This window comes from Cyprinodon variegatus, unplaced genomic scaffold (assembly GCF_000732505.1).
Source record: "Cyprinodon variegatus isolate N-32 unplaced genomic scaffold, C_variegatus-1.0 Scaffold183, whole genome shotgun sequence".
In the NCBI taxonomy this organism is placed as follows: domain Eukaryota; kingdom Metazoa; phylum Chordata; class Actinopteri; order Cyprinodontiformes; family Cyprinodontidae; genus Cyprinodon; species Cyprinodon variegatus.
This window is the reverse complement of record NW_015150636.1, coordinates 220,052-237,763: the sequence shown is the minus strand read 5'-3', so window position 1 is coordinate 237,763 and position 17,712 is coordinate 220,052. Positions and strand designations below refer to the sequence as shown.

Sequence of the window (17,712 nt, the reverse complement as noted above, 5' to 3'; positions counted from 1 at the left end):
GCAGAGATAACAGATACACTGCTGATCAGTACGACAGAAGATCCTCATCACCTCATCATGATGATAGCAGATGTTCTCCTGGAGATTCTTGGAGGGGTCGACCAGATTGTGTCTCTTTAATGGTGGAGCATCATAGTGAGGTTGGAGGTGGTTCTCACAGTAGGAAGCCATACAGACCAGACAGGACTTGTCAGCTTTCCTTTTCCTCCCAGTGCAGACATCACAGGTCACATCTTCAGGTCCAGCAGAGCAGTGATCAGCAAATAGGTTTCCTGCATATTTAAACTTTTCGACTAAAACTTCTAACTTGGAGTTTTTTACCAGGACAGGCCTCAGGCTGAACTCTTTCCTGCACTGAGGGCAGCTGTAGATCCTCCTCTGATCCTCTACATCCCAGTGATCTGTAATGCAGTTCATACAGTAGCTGTGTCCACAGGGAATAGTCACCGGATCCTTAAATAAATCAGAACAGATGGCACAAGAGAAGTTTGTTCGTTCCAGCTGAAATCCTCTCCCTGCCATTTTAGCTCTTAGTAACACCTGTATGAGATTTACCTCCGTATACCTGGAACTAGGCAGCACACTGACGTTCAAAGGTAGAGCTTTCTGTGTTTCATATGAAGAAGAAGGAGGAGCTTCAAACCTTAGCAACGGAAAGGACGTAACACTTCCCTCTCTCTCTGTATGATCATACATGCAGACCAAAACAACAACAAGCCAACATCCCTTACTAATCAGCCATTATTTTTATATTAATCATATTTCCACTTGCTAAATAATTTACAGGTGTTGCAGAGATACAGAAATCTGACAATCAAAATACTGACTGTGTATCCGGGAACTATTTATTAAAAGGGTACTGATTAGCAACTTTATTGTAACAAAATGTTTAAATAAAGTTTTGTTTTCCATTATTCAGGTCAATATGCTCCTGTCTTGCTGGATCAACTTGGATCATTGTTTCTACCCCCATCTGCCTTGCGTGCACTCAGGGGTAGATTACCAATCTATTTGCTCTGGAGAACAGAGTTAGGTGCTTTTATATGTTGTTGCCAAAGTCTCCAGTAGCAGAACAAAGTTGCTAGATTTGGCGCTAGGAGCTTTTGTAAAATGAAATTGCTAGAGGGGTCTGAAAAGTCGCTAAATATAGCGACAAAAGCGCTAAGTTGGCAACATTGCTCTTTGGACCGTTTGTTTTCAAATGGTTTTCTGCTGGATGCTCAGTGCTGCAATGGTTAGCACTGCTGCCTTGCAGCAAGAAGGTACAGGGTTTGATTCCTGCCCCAGGGTCTCCCTGAGCATGTGTGGGTTCTCTCCAGGTACTCCAGCTTCCTTCCACAGTCCAAAAATTTTAATTGGCTTCTCTAAATTGTCCTTAGGTATGAGTGAGTGCGTGAATGGTTGTTTGTCCTGTGTGTCTCTGTGTTGCCCTGTAATGGACTGGCAACCTGTCCAGGGTTTACCCCGCCTCTTGCCTGCTGACAGCTGGGGATAGGCACCAGCACCCCTCGTGACCCCAATTGGGATAAGCGTGTCAGATAATGGATGGATGGTTTGTTGCTCTCTGTTTGGACTTTTCTGAACATGTGCAGCAAATTGACTGATCCAATATGGTGGAGATTGAAGGGACACACCTAATATTATAAGCGTTCTCATAGCATCTTAGCCAAAGATTTTTATCAAAAACATAATTATTGTGCACAAATAAGGAATAGTTGTATTTACCATACACATAACCAGAGTTTTATGGGGCCCCTAGGAACTTGGGGGCCCAAAGTAAATGCCTAGTATTGCCTAATTGTGAATACCCCTCCTCCTGCACTCTAATCATGACTCATTCACTGCAACTGTTGTCCTGCTTTATAGAGTGGTCTCTGGTTGAAAAACATTGCCAGATTATCGAAAACTATCATCTGGGAAAATATCCGGCGTTATTTTTCAGCCTGCCTGATATCGATTACGTCTCTTCCTATTGGGTTTCCTTATTCTGCTTTGCCAGGTTAGATATTCCCCTGGCTTCTGATCTCTGGACATCAACCTTGTTTCTGCTTCTAGACTGACACCTCCTGACAGTCCCCTGGAACTGTCAGTCTAAATCTGCCTCCCTCTGTTCCTCTTTGCGTCCTGTGCCCTGACAACTATTTCAGCTTCATTGGCTTCTACCAGGTTTTTTTCTCCACAGATACCTGCCAACTGCACAGGTTTGTAAAGCTCAAGATTAATCCATGTGTTTTCTAATGCGGGACATGTGGATAAAACCTCAACCTCAAACCAAGGGTTCACTTTAATAGCCTCTAAGGTCTACAATAATGTCAACCTGCTGTCACCACACTAGTACATTAAGAAGCCAAAGCTCAACATCCCCAATAGTGATGATTTCTGGCCTAAGATTGTTAAATGCCATTTATTAAATGCAGTTTTTTTAATCAATAAAGCCACATACCTTCTGGCTTAAGAAAGATAGCTCACATTTTGACTGACAGGCTAATAAATTAATAAGTCTTAAATATGCTCAGTCGATGATACCTACACAAAACTGTCTAAAATCCTTGCTGAATTCTATTACTTTATGGAGTTAATTAATACGATTCGGGCTCCAGCCTTCCTTCTCACTGATAATATGGCTGCGGACATACCTGCTTCCAGGTATGTCACATCCCAGAGTGGCATTATTCTCTCTCTTCTTTGGAAGACAAAGACATGAGTAAGTGCATTGATGCTGGCATTATCTTTTACTAGGCCTAGATTTTTTTACAGGGTCTTTACAGTACAACTGTTAAGAATCCATACTGTCTTTCCCTGCATTAATTCAGCTTTTGATCTTATTCATGGTGCATTTTCTCCCCAAACAAGTTCTTAGTAAGGTTTAATATCTCACTAGTATCACAAAAGGAGATGAATGGAAAACTGCTTCTAATATTCCTACTTGTCATTATGAATATCTGCATATGCCTTTTGTTTTGAGAAATGTCCCAGCAATGTTCCAAGAAGTGGGTAAGAAGATCCTTTTAGCTAAAGAGATAAGGTTAATCTTGGCTCAGGAGGTTTTCCTCCTCCACAACCTTCCATGGGAATAATTTCTGACAGAAAATCACAGTTTATCTCATGATTATAGAAGTTCTGCTAAATGTTGGGCATCTCTGTCAGTTTGGAACATATTTACTTGATAATTTGGGTTAGGCACCACATTCTTTGTGACCGTAGCATAATAAAACAACATTTCTACGATTAGCATACCTAAGATATTCCCTTTTATTTAGCTTATTCCACTTCACAGGATGATGATTTTGTTGATGGTGTTGCTAGTTCTCTACATACTGTCTTAGAAAATATAACTCCTTTGAAAAAGAAAACATTTGAAAACAGTTAGCAGTTTAATGCAGAGCTATGCATTTTGAAGCAAAATGCTAGAAAACTGGAGAGTAAATGGCAGTCTACATAGCTAGTCTGGAAAAACAGTTTACTTCTGTATAAGATGACCCTTTGTAAAGCAATTTAGCATTGCTTGGCATTAACAGAGGGGAATAAGAATAATCTTAGATTTCTTTTTAATACAGCTGCCGGACTCACCCACAGCCATAGCTCTGTTGAACTTGCCATCCCAATTGATTTCAGATAATAAAGTAAAAAATCTTTGCGTTATTTTTCAGACCTGTCATTTAAATCCCATATCAAAGAGGTTTCTAAAATTTCCTTCTTTCATCTGCAGAATATTGCAAAAATGAGAAATCTCCTGTCCAGGATTGATGCTGAGAAACCAGTCCATGCATTTGTTACTTCAAGGCTGGACTATTGTAATTCTTTACTATCAGGAAGTCCACAAACTGTAGTTAAAAGTCTTCAGCTGATCCAAAATGCTGCAGCAAGAGTTCTGATGAAAATTAAAAAGAGAGATCATATCTCTCCTATTCTAGCTTCTCTTAATGGCTTCCTGTTAAATCCAGAATTGCTCTCAATCTGCAAGTTTACTAGGGATTCCTAGAATTTCTAAAAATAGAATGGGAGGCAGATATTTTAGTTATTAGGCTTCTCTCCTGTGGAACCAACTACCAGTTTTAGTCCGTGAGACAGACTCCCTGTCTACTTTTAAGGCTAGGCTTAAAACTCCTTCTTAATAAAGCTTATAGTTAGAGTGGCTCAGGTTATCCTGAGCTATCTCTATAGTTAGGCTGCTATAGGCTTAGACTGCTGGAGGACATAGGGAACACTTTTCATAATTCTACGTAATTCTTCTCTATGGTCCCATTCTGCAGTATTTGTTAGTTCAATCTTCAACGTTATGCTCTCTCAGCTTTTTATCATAATAGCTTAATCTTTCCTGTTCCTGTTTGGCTGTGACACCATGCTGGTGAGAAATATCAGCTGTGCTGCTTCCATCAACACTTTTGTTTATAGATGTTGGAGCCTGTTTTCCATTGTAGTTCTGTTTTTCTGACTGTGACAAACTGTATGTGATATATATATATATATATATATATATATATATATATATATATATATATATGTATAAATAGCTGGAGAAAACGTGGAAGGTCAAGGCATCAGTGGTAACCGTGGTCATTGGGGCACTTGGGGCAGTGACCCCCAAACTTCAAGATTGGTTACAGCAGATCCCTGGAAATACATCAGACATCTCAGTACAGAAGAGTGCAGTTCTAGGAACAGCAAAGATACTGCGCAGAACCCTCAAGCTCTCAGGCCTCTGGTAGAAAAAGGCGGAAGACCACCCGCGATGGGTGAGGAAGAGTTTTTTTTTTATTTTTTTATGACTTATATTAGGGGAGACTTATTTAAGCATAAATGTAGCAAATATTGCACATGCTGATTTATATTGTTTTCCTATCTGAAGAACTGGTGCAGAAGGGTCTTAATAGATGCTGTTATAGGCTGGGAAATATAACATTACAGAAACAAAGAATAGCAAAACTGGCCACCTAATCATCAGCTCCAGTACTATAACTGTTGCCAGTGAATTGAGCTACCAGTGGTTATCACATCTTGGTCGTTTTTTCACTTCACAACATGAACTGAACAGGGCAGTGAGAGATATTAAAAAACTCCCATAAAACGTCTCTGCAACCTTACCGCGATATTTCTTCTGTGTCCCCTGATCTTTAATATTTAGGGAAACCTGGGTCAATCAAACTACATAAAAAAGTGCTTTTGTATTGCTCTGTAGTTAATCTCCTTTACATGGTGATAACAATGCAATAGTAAAAACTGTATAGAGAATAAATCATACTAATTAAATCCATACATGTAATGCTTTTTTCCCTCGTTATTCGTGATTTATATATATATATGTGCTCCATTTCTGTCCACAGATATATAAGGTTCTGTCCATTTGAAGCTTAAACCTTTTATTTCTCAGTATACCTCTAAAGTCCATGTGTTTGTGTGAGCATGTTTGAGAATAATCATGTTGTTCTAACATCTCCAAAACATCTCTGATCCATGACCCAGGAGGTTTGACAGCAGAATACAGAATCCTGTCGGGTAGCAACAGTAACTCACATGGAAACATGGACTCCAGAGGAAAGAAGTGAGCTGGATGATAAACAAAAACAGCAGAACTTATCTATTATGAAGTTACTAATTATATCCGATTTCTCCTTTATCTCTTCACTTACTTCATTTGTTCTTTATTCACTTGAATTAACTCTTTTTTTACTTATACTTAAATTTGATTTTAGTTTTCTTTAACCATATTCAGTTTTCTTTTAGTATTACTTATCCCTCCTTTCTCTACTTCTTTTATTGTCAGAGCCTTTTTTCATTCTTGTTTTCCTTTTCCTTCTTCTGGTTTACCATGATGCATCATATTTTGTATATTTTATATGTAAAAGCTCATAAAAGAACCATCTAAGTGTATGCAGAAAGCAGGAGGAAAACAATGCACACATGTTGAATACTAAGAAGCAAGAGCAGGAGGATGTTTGGGATTTGGGCTTTGTTTTATTAATGAAGCTTAGAGAAACATACACACACCTCCTACGTCTTTGCTTCTTGTTCTGGACTCCGAGCCCAGTTCTTGTTGCGTAACTTATCCGCTCCACTCTCCCACCAACTCCCACGTACCAAAACACCAAGCTCTGCTCTGAGATTCAGACAGGAAATGAGTGGGAAGACGAAGGCTTAGAGCTGAACTTCATTCTAGTGTAAAATGAATACATTCAAATCTTCTTGTATTTTTTATAAAAAATTTACTTCAAAATTTTAGTTATTTCAAAATGAAAATCTCTCAATAAACTTCCACATACTGCTTGATTACATTTTTACAATTGAATTAAGTTAACGTTTATTTAAGTACTTATCCAATTGTTTGTTTCAGTCTAATTTTTTTTGTATTTTCTGTATTATTTAGACGCCACCTGCATTTCAGAATAAAATGCAAAGAAAACCTTGGATGATGTTTTAAAATAAAAAGGTATTTGTCTAAGGGATTTATATCAATCAGACTGATTTAGCAGTAGTTTTTTTTCTATTACTCCGTCTGAACAGAGGCTGATTCTGTATTGTTATATTTGAAGCCCAACTCCTTTTCCTTCACCTTTCATAGGTTAACATTAAGAACACTATCCAGAGCAGGAAAGGAACTTTGGACAGAAAATAATTTATTATTTGAAAGAAATGCACATGGGTGATGTTTGTTAAATTGGCACTACATCCTTCCAACAAAAAAAGTTACACAAATGTAGAGAAACACTGAAGCTCTCCATTATAAAACCAAAATCATATGAAGGTGTGTAAAATAGCACCTGTAATGCAAAGTATGAAGTACCGGTAAGACATTTTTGTTTTATTTTGTGAGGTGGGGAATTTGAATTTTCCTTATTTTTCTCTTTTTTGCATTTCACTTAGGATTTGTTTTGCAGTTGGTGTTTTGCAGCTTGTTTTCACTTTAATTTGTTTCCAGACCTAACTGTACTGCTGTTTTGTAATTTGTGATTGTTTGATTAGTTTTAATGGAGCCTAGGCGGATGTTCAACTGAAAAAACTCATTGCTCTCCTACATCCACCTGCGACACAGCCAATCAGCTTTGAACCACACCTCCACAAAAGCCAATCGGCATCCAAAGTTCCTCTTACTTTTGTCTCTCCTGTGCGCAGGTGGTGGTTGCGCTATGCGACTTCATTCAGATGAAACAGTTTCAACGCACCTCCATCCCCTCCTCCACCATTGTGGCTACAGCTTCATCTGACTGTCTCATCTCAACTGGTCCGGCAGAAAACCACAATGTTGAGCCTGGTTCTGGCAGATGTTTCTTCCCAATGGGGAGTTTTTCCTCTCCACTGTCGCTTCATGCTTGCTCATCATGGACAGGTTCTCTCAACCTGTGTTATCCAAACTGGGCTTCCATCTTCCAGGTCCCTGAGTGAAGCTCTAGTATCGGCTCACGCAGTCCACTGGATCTCCCCATAAAGCTCAGCAGACCGTCTCTCTAACCAGCAGTCTACAGACTGACCAACTTCATCTATCTCCACTCCACCACCAGTTTCAGGCCTGAGGGGGAAACAGCCCTTTTCTTTGCTCCTGTTCATGCATATCTATCAAAATTAAGAGCGAATTTTCCTGCTGAGGTCTGAGCACCAAAGACAAAGTAATAGTATCAATTGTCTTTTTGCTTCGTGTGTTTTTCAGATTTAATTACCCCTATTGTGTTATTGGTCTGGTCAGCCAGGGTATATATACACCGTTGTTTGCCATTTCTTTGTTAGGTAAGTTGTGTGTGGTTATTCAGTCAGTTAGTTTGAGCACAATTTGCTTTAATAAAATTTTGTGATTTTGGTTGGTGTCTTTTATGAGTGTTGAACCCATTTATTTTTTGTAAGATTGCTTTTTAAAACAAACTTAAAAACCATATTTTTGAATTTATCCCTGTGACTCCTCAGGCTTCTTACCTCAGTCCCTCACAATCCTGTTACATAAAAGATTGCAGAAAAACAATACAGCTCCTGATAAAAAGATTCATAATTATATAATGCAAAAAAGCACAACAAATTGAGATAAGTCTTTTTTTTCTTCATATTTAAGCAATATAGTGGATATGACAGTCGGTAAGTCACTATGCTAAACAAACAATCAATAGATAGGATCATTCTTCTCTTCCAAACTCCTTCCTTATTACAGTACCAGCACTTCACTATCATGGTGACTACTGATGCACTTCTGATTTTTCTTAAGTGTCCTTACTAAGCTGCCAAAATTTCCCTCTAACTATATTATGCATCTTTATATAAAATAAATCCAGGTAAAATGAGAGATTCTCAAGGAACAGTGTTGTTTGTAAAAGACAAATAGAGTCAAACATGTATAGTCTCCTGAATGCAAGTGGTCATTTTGATGCAGGACCACTTTGCAGTTTATAAAACAAGCAGCATTGGCTCAAGAATTTCCAGCAGGCCCGCCAACTACAGAGCCACCTATCTGCTTTTTTTATGGTGTCTTTACATTTGCAGTTTTAAATTCTGCTCTTTAGCTGTTTCATTGGTCTTATGTAATATACTGAACTTAAGTGTCATGTTTTCTATTCTCTGTAAAATATAACAAAGAAAAGCAAATTGAAAACATTGGTATATGTGTAATTCATCAATATGACATGTTTCCTAATGCACTTACTTTAATAAAAGGTCTCTTTAATAACATTAAGTTATTCATTATATTTTCATAAAAGAGGGAGTCTAAGCAGCTGGATGCATTATTGTCTTACAAATTTCCCTTCATATAAGAAATGTGTCAAAATGTGTTCTTGTCAAGCATTAAATTTTAAGAAAAATAATGAGAAAGGAATAATGGGAAGAAATAACAGGGAATAAAAATGAAGTAATTGCTTTCTAAAGCTGCCACCAGCTGTAGATTTAGAGGAAAGGGCAGTTTCATCTTGTCTTCATAAGCATCCGTGGAGAAATAACTTTATTTACAACCTCTAATTAGCCTGTTCTGTGTGATTTAAGTTCTTTTTGGGGCTCATTGTGCTTGATGGGGGCCCAAAGCCACAAAGTCTGCTTCCACCATCCCTGCTGTTACATTTATGAGCCCAGATCCTTTCAGTCACAGATGTTCAAAATGAAGAAAAGTCATTTTCTTTGCACTGCAAAAAATTTGAATCTCAATGAGTCATTTTTTTTTTTTATAAGTGCATTTTTTCTTGAATTAATGTGGTAAGTGTAACACTTTGTCAGTGGAACAAGACAATTTACATTTAAAATAAGAAAAAACGATTACATTGTCTTATTTCAAGTGCATATGATCTAATTATCTAATTTTAAGAGTAAAAATACAAATTCCATTGGCAAATCATCTTATTTTCCTGCTCAAATTAAGAGTTAATGTAATTAATTTAAGACTTTTTTTTCCTCATTTCTAGATTGTTTTTGCAGTGTGTCTTTTTATCAATTATTTACCTTGAAAGTTTGAAATATTTGAATTATAAAGACTGAAAAACTACTTGGGTGAAAAGAATTTGTGTTTAAAGCTACCAGCTATTGGTGCCTTTAACTCTGTTAGCCCCATAGAAACTGCTATAGTGAATGTAATTTTTTTTTTCTTTCCGTGTCTATTTATTAGGCTTTTAAGTTGTAGCTAGTTGCTAAAAATGTCCAATGAGACTGAATCAAGTTCTGCTGGAGGGTTCTTCTTGTCTAAAGGGAATACTTCCTCTCTACTGTTGCCTCATGCTGTCAGTTGGACTTCATTATATAATTGGACTTTTACTAATTGCCATTTGATTAACTAAATTTCACTGTTTTCTTCTGTAATGGAATTAGACAGCTTGTAATAGGATCTTAATTTGTAGATAATATAATTGGATGAAAAGTAAAAACTGAAATATTATTAATCACACAGGCTGGACTTATATATTTGTGTAATAAGATCTACTGTATGAGAGTATATAAGCATAGTAAAGAGCAGCAGTCTGTTTTAGAAAACTCATGTTTATTGATCCATATTCATTCATCCAGTACTTTTTATTTCATTCAACCAGGACAATATTTTCTCTTTTTTTTCTCCATTATAAAAAAGTTCACTATGTACATCCTCTCTTTATGTACACTATTTCACAGATTATGTTCGTCAGAGAGCCTCACACCTGCAAAAGGTCAACCCTCCTGCCTGAAATACCACTTGTTGCTGGGGGAAGATACAGTCCAAACTCTGCTCACTGGCTGGAAGAGTTGCCTGGCAACACCGGCTTATTGAATTAACGTCTGCAGCAAGCAACCGGTTTCAATTATTTATCCTTTTTTTATGTGTTTCAATAGCCGAGGGGAAACATGATAATTACAGAAAGAAGAGTATTTTACACCATAAAACTGAAAACTGAAATTAACCATGAGACCTAAAGTACCCATGTTAGAAATATTTAGTTTTTCAGAATCAGTTTTTCTCTCTGTATGCTTCCTGTAAATGAAAAAATAGAAATAAAGTGGCAAAGTCTAAAAACTGAAGCCACATGTATTTATTTAGAAGCCTGCATATAAATCATTGAACCACTGTCAGGAAATATATTTGCATTTTAAACCAATTCAGGCTGAGGTGATGCTAAATGTATAAAGTGTTCTCTTGGGTTCATTAGATTAAAGTTAAATCTGGTTTACTGGGATTTAGTTTATAATCTAGGGATAAACATATAGACAGATCTAATTAGGTCTTAGCAGTGCAAACATAAATAAATACACAAAAAGGACATCATTAATGCAGAATTACAAAACAACAAATAAATAAACCAAGCTCCCTGAATGCATGGGTGATTACATTCCGTTCCAAAGTGTGGTTTTGGGAATAAAAAGATTAATTTTGTTAGTCTTGCATATAACACAATTTAGTTAACTTTTGCTTCTAAAGAAGAAAAGTAAATGTAATTTATCTGAAGTTCCATAAACATGAAGCGGCAGATATGAAAGCAGAGCATTAGGAAAGATAATCTGCCTCTCTGCTGCTAAATGTTTGTATTTCTACTGAAAACAGTGTCGTGCATTACATCTGCTGTTCAATGCTTTAATAACCGGATAAAAATATTGGTAATGTTTAGAACATTAAGCAAGAACTATTAAGACAGAAAAAAGGTACAAATGGTTGTGCAAAATATGTAACCCAATGTCCTATTTCTAAGTAACCATTTTGGGGTAAAACTGTAAAAATTTGATAAATATTTAACTGAAGAAGTAGTTGAAAATTTACTGCTGTGTATTTTGTTTTTTTCTTCCTTTCTATCCAGTAAGGAATGTGGGTTTGGCTACAAAAAGGGAAAGAAAAAAAAAAGGCACAAGGTGATAAATGCCATCTGTTTTCATAAGATGTACCACTATCCTGCCTCTTTGTTTGTTATATTTAACAACAAGCTTATCAGGCTGAATAAAATAAATCAGCAGCAATTCGAAGGTTTGCTGCTGCAGGGGATTTTTGTGGTACAACAATGCAATTTTTTTTCAAATTCAATTATGATTTTATTTTTCCCTATCCTCAAAAGGGAGATAAAAAATGGCCGGCCTTTATCCTTTATTCTGTAACATTTAAAGAATCTCTATTTATGGATATAGGCCTATATATATATATATATACATACATACTCTAAAGTCAAACATTTGAAAAAGCAAAACTTTTTTGAAGGTAAATATATAATTTTTCCAAGTGTACTTTTGCCCAAACTCAACTGTTACTTAAAAAATGTTGAGAAAAAAAAAATGAAGCAATAATGTAATATCTAATTACTAAGCTGATAAATGCCTTTTTGGGGAGCAACAGGCAAGAGGAGGAGCTAGAGTTCTACATTGGCATTAACAGTTGCTATGATTTATATGATTTTATTAATGTGTAATTCCCCCATTCACCACTAGTTGGAAGATATTGTTCACATAATAGTCCTCTGTGGGTCTTAAAACTGGTTGTTAGTCTTGATTTTATGAGTTTGGGAAGTCATTTCTACTGATTTAATCCATATTGCACATGTGCTGCGGCTTCTCAGTGAGAAAGTTTAATAAATGTAATAATAAATACTCTAAATAATAAATTATTATTAAAATTTTTTTGTAAGAATGACAATCTAGAACCTGTTTTCAATTGTACCAATTGTAAAAAAAAAAAAAAAATAAAAAAAAAAAAGAAGCACCTTTTGCAGTCAGGTAAATAAGCATTAGAAACAGAAAACTTAAGGCTTGTAAAATCAGCACCAGGAGGTGATTTGACAGAAAACTAAGTCCTACATGTGAAGATAAAAGTATTGTTTTGAGTTATTTCACAGATTAAAGGTTTAAGACATAAAAACGTTGGAGTTAAAGTGCAACTGCTTAAGAACCATAGAAGTTATGAAAAAAGGCTAATTTAGACGATTAGAGACGTATTGATCCTAATGGTGTCTCTATTAAGTATGGCTGAGTTATGGAGCTCTAAAGATGGATGGATTCTCACTCCTTAAACGCTCCTTTTAAATCATTTTGTGATTTTTTTATTAATTTTATTTTAGTTTATTTTGTAGAACATTTAAAAAAAAAAACTTCCTAAACTTTAATCGGACTTGTACCTATCTTAATTTTTATATTTTTTTCCAGATTTATCATCAAAAAAAGTTATGACTGACTGACATAGTTTGGAAGATAGGAAAAAGATGAAGTGTGCAATAACCCAGCAAAATTAAGGTCTGTAATAAATAACTGCTTTACACTACTCATCAGGTAAAATCATCCTTTACTAGAAGTTCTGTTTTCATTCTTTCCTTCTATTTTTAGCAGCTGAGGGATTAGCCAGACCTGCCAAACTGCTGCAGCTCAAAGTCATTTCACTGCATTATTTCTGACAAATGTTTTAAGTGATCCAGCTGTTGCAGATGTGAGGCTCTGGTTGTGTTTTTTTCGGGGGTTAGTTATCCCACTTTGCATGATTGGAACAAACAGCAGCTTGTTTTCTGAACATGTAACAGTTCTGAAGAGGGCTGAACCAGAACAGGCTGAGTACAGACAGCGGCAGAAAGCAACCTGAAATAACACCACTTTGAAACCAACACTGACTAAATATGAGTGGGGAAAAAAAAAAAAAAAATCGCTCTCCTCCATCGCTTGAGTTTTTCGGTTTGGTTAGTTTGAACGGCATCATCAGCTCATTGGTACAGCAGCAAAAGAAAAGGAGCCAACGCCCTCGTCTGAATGCCCTCGTAGCTTCTCTTCAAATGGCTACATTCAAAACTTCGAGCTTTCTCTCTGAAATAAATCTGTCAAACATTCATATATTACATCCATTATTCTGAGCATCACAAATGGTTTGAGTCACTTTTTGATTCATCAAAACAGCAGCAGGTTTTTTTCGTCCGTCTGTCTCTGTCGGCCAATCAGCTCATGTTGTAACATTCACAGGTGACTGATCGGTTCAGTCGGGACTTTGGTCAACAACAACAAAAGAAATGCGCTTTGTGTCCGTAGCGTGGCTGTTAAAAAATAACGCCCACTTCCTTTTCTCTCTCATTTTAAATCCGTGTCCTTCTTCCTGTCTTCCAGGTCAAAGTCCAACACCAGCAGCTTGGTCTCCTCGGTGCCGTTCCTGCTTCCTGCAGCGCACACCAGCCTGGTGTCAGACGCCCTGATCCGCCACACCACCCCACCTGAGGAACAACGTAGAACAGAAAAATACATAAGTGTTAAGGTTTAAAGTGGTTTTAACGTTGTTATTTGGGTGGGTTCTGCTGGAATGTGGGGCATATTTCTTTGTAAATAAACCTTAAATACTTGCAGATATTCCTCAGGGATCATTATTTAACCCTTAGATTGCTCATTATATCTGTTTCTTTGCAGATGATATTGTGCTCTACACCATCAAAGCATAAACCATCCAAGGTTTTACTTTACTTCACGTCTTCCTACGTTTTAATGAAATGTTTACAATTGATCTTCATCCATGATTTAAGTAAGCTGTGATTGTAAGAAGCAGATTAAGGGCGTGCAGGTGGCGCAGTGGTTAGCGCGCATGACCCATGTACGGATATGTATGTATGCCTTAGTCCTCGACATGGCAGACACGGGTTTGAGTCGATCTTCATCCATGCTCCCCCTCTCTCATACCCCCTTTCCTGTTAGCCTACTGTCGAAAAAAAACGAGCCACTAGTGCCGTAAAAACTCAAAAATAAAAAAAAACTCAATAACAAAACAAAAAAATTAAGCAGATTAGCTCAAAGCTAAAATCTAAAGCTTTAAAAATACAAAGCAAATGCTTTTTCTATGCAAATAAACTCTCTTCTTTGTTGATCCAGTGGGTTCTGCTGGAAAGTGGGGCATATTTCTTTGTAAATAAACCTTAAAAACCTGCAGGTATTCCTCAGGGATCATTATTTAACCCTTAGATTGCTCATTATATCTGTTTCTTTGCAGATGATATTGTGCTCTACACCATCAAAGCATAAACCATCCAAGGTTCTACTTTACTTCAAATCTTCCTACGTTCTAATGAAATGTTTACAATTGATCTTCATCCATGATTTAAATAAGCTGTGATTATAAGAAGCAGATTACGTTAGCAGTGGTTAGCGCGCACGACCCATGTACGGGTATGTATGTATGCCTTAGTCCTCGACGCGGGCCGACACGGGTTTGAGTCGATCTTCATCCATGCTCCCACTCTCTCATAACTTGGTGTCTTGGTAAAGACACACTGAAGCTGTTGTAAAGAACATGGGCAGAGCTTTAGCTATATTGAGAAGATGTAGCAAATTTTTGCCGGACGATTTGACTAAACTTAGAGTAAGAACATTAATAATTTCTCAACTTGACTACTGTCAAACAATATGGTCAAATGCAAAAAGAAAACATTTAATAATGAATAAAGCTGCCCGTGGTGCATTAAATTGTTCTTACAGGACCAGTATAAATACCATGCATTCAAATCTAAGCTGGCTAAAGGTTCATGACACGGCTCTAGCTTCGCTATTATTCTCAATGTGGAAAATCTTAAAACTCCAGAGTCCACTGTTTCTGTTTGTTCAATTTAAGAATAATTTGGACTCTCATGGTAATGCCACGAGACATGCAGCTGAAGGACGATTTGTAATTTCTAGGGTGAAAACTAATTTTCTCAAATGCACCTTTACTTACAGAGCAATGAAAGAATGGAACTCAATGCCATTAATTCTCATTAAAATTGTACATAAATTTGCTTTTAAAATGCAACTTAAGAAGTTTTTAGGAGCAACTTATCTATAAATGAAATAGTTTCATATTCTAATTTATTGTAACCTCATAAAATTTTAAATTGCAACTTTCCCCTTTTCTATGAATGTTCAGTCTTATTGATATTTATATGATATTTGTCATCTGTCAAACATGTTTATGAATTTGCATTGTATACTGTCATTTAATGATGTGGACCTCAGGAAGAGTAGCTGGGTGTAAAGCTCAGCTAATGGGGATCCTAATAATAAATAAACAAAAAGAATAACCCCTCTCCTGTCAGCCTACTATCGTAAAAACGAGCCACTAGTGCCGTAAAAACTAAAAAAAAACCCCCAAAAAAACTCAAAAAACAAAAAAAATTAAGCAAATTAACAATCAATCAATCAATCAATCAATCAATCAATCTTTATTCCAGACACAAAAAGGTCCATAGAGAAAAAAAAAAAAAGTTAACAATATATATATGTAAAAAGGAGAAAAATAAAATAAAAACGACGTATTCACAGAGTCACAAATAAATGATGACACCAATGATTCCACAATCTTGAGTAGAGTCTCACCGTACTACCGTACTTAACCTTAAAGCTCAAATCTAAAGCTTTAAAAATATAAAGCAAATCCTTTTTCTATGCAAATAGACTTTCTTTCTGTTGCAGAAATTCTTTTTTTTGGGCAGATATCAGAAATCTTCTTGAGATTGTAAAGCTGCTTTCTGATAATCTGTATTAATTTAAAATCAAGTTTATAACTGATTTTTAATAAAGGGCATTTTTGGAGAAAGTAATGAATCGCTCAACTGGCTCCGACAACTTAGTTGTCTCTGAGCCTTGCTTGTGTTGGCCAGGGATGTTTCTCCACTCACATACAACATGTCTATGATGTAATGATGTCATGATGTGTTAAACTGCCTCTTTTAACCATTAGCCTGATGGTAACCATTCTAACCTCAGCTATTTCTCTGTTCTGAGTAATATAAACTCTGTTAAATAATGCCGTCATGTCACATTGTCATTTAATCCATATGCTGTATATTGGAAAGAGTTATTTGAAGTGCTTTTTCTGACAGATCTCTTCTCAGGAAAGGGTCTGGGAGAGAAAGCATGAAGGTGCAAACACACAACTTTCTATTACATTTGAGAATCAGTTCTTTTTGGACAACCCAAAGCAATGAACTCTAAAAAGCAGGATTACTCTAAGTCAAAACTCTAAACTGAGCCAGAGAAAAGGACGGCTTTTAGTGGAATCTGAGCTCATTAAGACCAATATCTGCCAACCATGTCAACAACCTAATTAAATACAAAAAACAACAAAAACTGTGATTTGCAAAGTATTGTACTGTCAGATTAACATCAGAATAACACAGAATCATTGTCTAATTCATCCCTGCTAGTTTAAACTCCTGCATTAATGAATTTAAATTTGCTGATATGCCACAGAGTGACGGAGCCACAGCCGATATCTACTGCTGCATCTCCACATGTCATTTTGACTCCATTTATACATCCATTGTTTAATGCTAATATATTCTGACTTGTTTCGGTAAAATGTTTATTCCTGACCTGATCCCCTGCTCTGCAGCGCCACCACGTCCCGCAGCCAGGCTCCGGTTCGCAGGTCCCACAGCTTGACGGTCCCATCATCGGAGCTGGACAGAACTAAACCTCTGCAGAACTGCAGGCACGTCACTGCAGACTGGTGCTTATTGGGACCTTAAAACCAGAACAAAAAGTCAAAACGTGCATCAAACAATGGTGATACGTCAGCTTCATATTCCGCTGACATCTGGCTTTGATCACAACAGAACTAACAGGTGTTTAATCAGACATTTTATCAACGGTTTTCTACATTCAGCCCAGATTTAAAGCCTCACCTTGCAATGTGTGGAGACACTGTCCTGTTCGGACGTCCCACACTCGTACGGTGGAGTCGGCGTTCCCAGACACCAGGATGTTGTCCCGAAGCTCCATCCCACTCGTCAGCGACTGGTGGCCAGTCAGAGTGTGGACGCACGCACCTAAACACACAATTCAAGTTCATTTTAGCATGACACCATTTTATCTTAAAGGGGAATCAAAACTCACTACATATGAAGAAAATGTATTAACTCTGGTTTGTTAAGTTGACATTTGAGGGTGTCTTTTTTTAACATATCTGATATATTACCTCTAAGACTTAAACCAGCTGAAAACTCAACCAGTTGATCACATTTTTATAGCATGTAATGGTAATTATTCACTTATGGTCACACTCTAACCGCAGAAGGGAATGTATTTTGTTGACCTTGTATGCTATTTACAGTAAAGTGAAAGAAAAATATTAATTTTGATGTTTAAAAATCAGAGAAGCATATGTAATTCCACCCTAAGTCAATACTTAATAGTACATCACTTCTATGAAATCATAGCCACAACTGTTTGAAGTTATCCCTCTATAAACTCTAGACATCTAGAGACTGAAATTTTGCCTATATTATTTGGAAAATTTGTGTGAACATCAATGCTAAAGTTTTACCACCGATTTTTCAATGGATTTAGATTTAGACTTTCTAACACCCTGAT

At 36.6% G+C, this 17,712-nt stretch overlaps 2 protein-coding genes across 2 annotated transcripts in view; both read right to left on the bottom strand.

Moving 5' to 3' along the window:
• Positions 1 to 554, bottom strand: part of LOC107087403 (E3 ubiquitin/ISG15 ligase TRIM25-like) — a 13,129-nt gene extending 12,575 nt beyond the window's left edge. The window contains exon 1 of the mRNA XM_015378972.1: positions 3 to 554. Coding sequence (XP_015234458.1) covers positions 3 to 522 — 520 coding nt within the window. The 5' untranslated portion in view covers positions 523 to 554. The remainder of the gene's footprint in view (positions 1 to 2) is intronic.
• A 12,297-nt stretch (positions 555 to 12,851) lies between these two features.
• LOC107087394 (F-box/WD repeat-containing protein 7-like) overlaps positions 12,852 to 17,712 on the bottom strand; it is a 29,545-nt gene continuing 24,684 nt past the window's right edge. The window contains exons 11-13 of the mRNA XM_015378963.1: positions 17,025 to 17,168; positions 16,714 to 16,863; positions 12,852 to 13,592 (exon numbers count right to left, since the gene is read on the bottom strand). Of these exons, the coding sequence (XP_015234449.1) occupies positions 13,453 to 13,592; positions 16,714 to 16,863; positions 17,025 to 17,168 (434 nt within the window). The 3' untranslated portion in view covers positions 12,852 to 13,452. The remainder of the gene's footprint in view (positions 13,593 to 16,713; positions 16,864 to 17,024; positions 17,169 to 17,712) is intronic.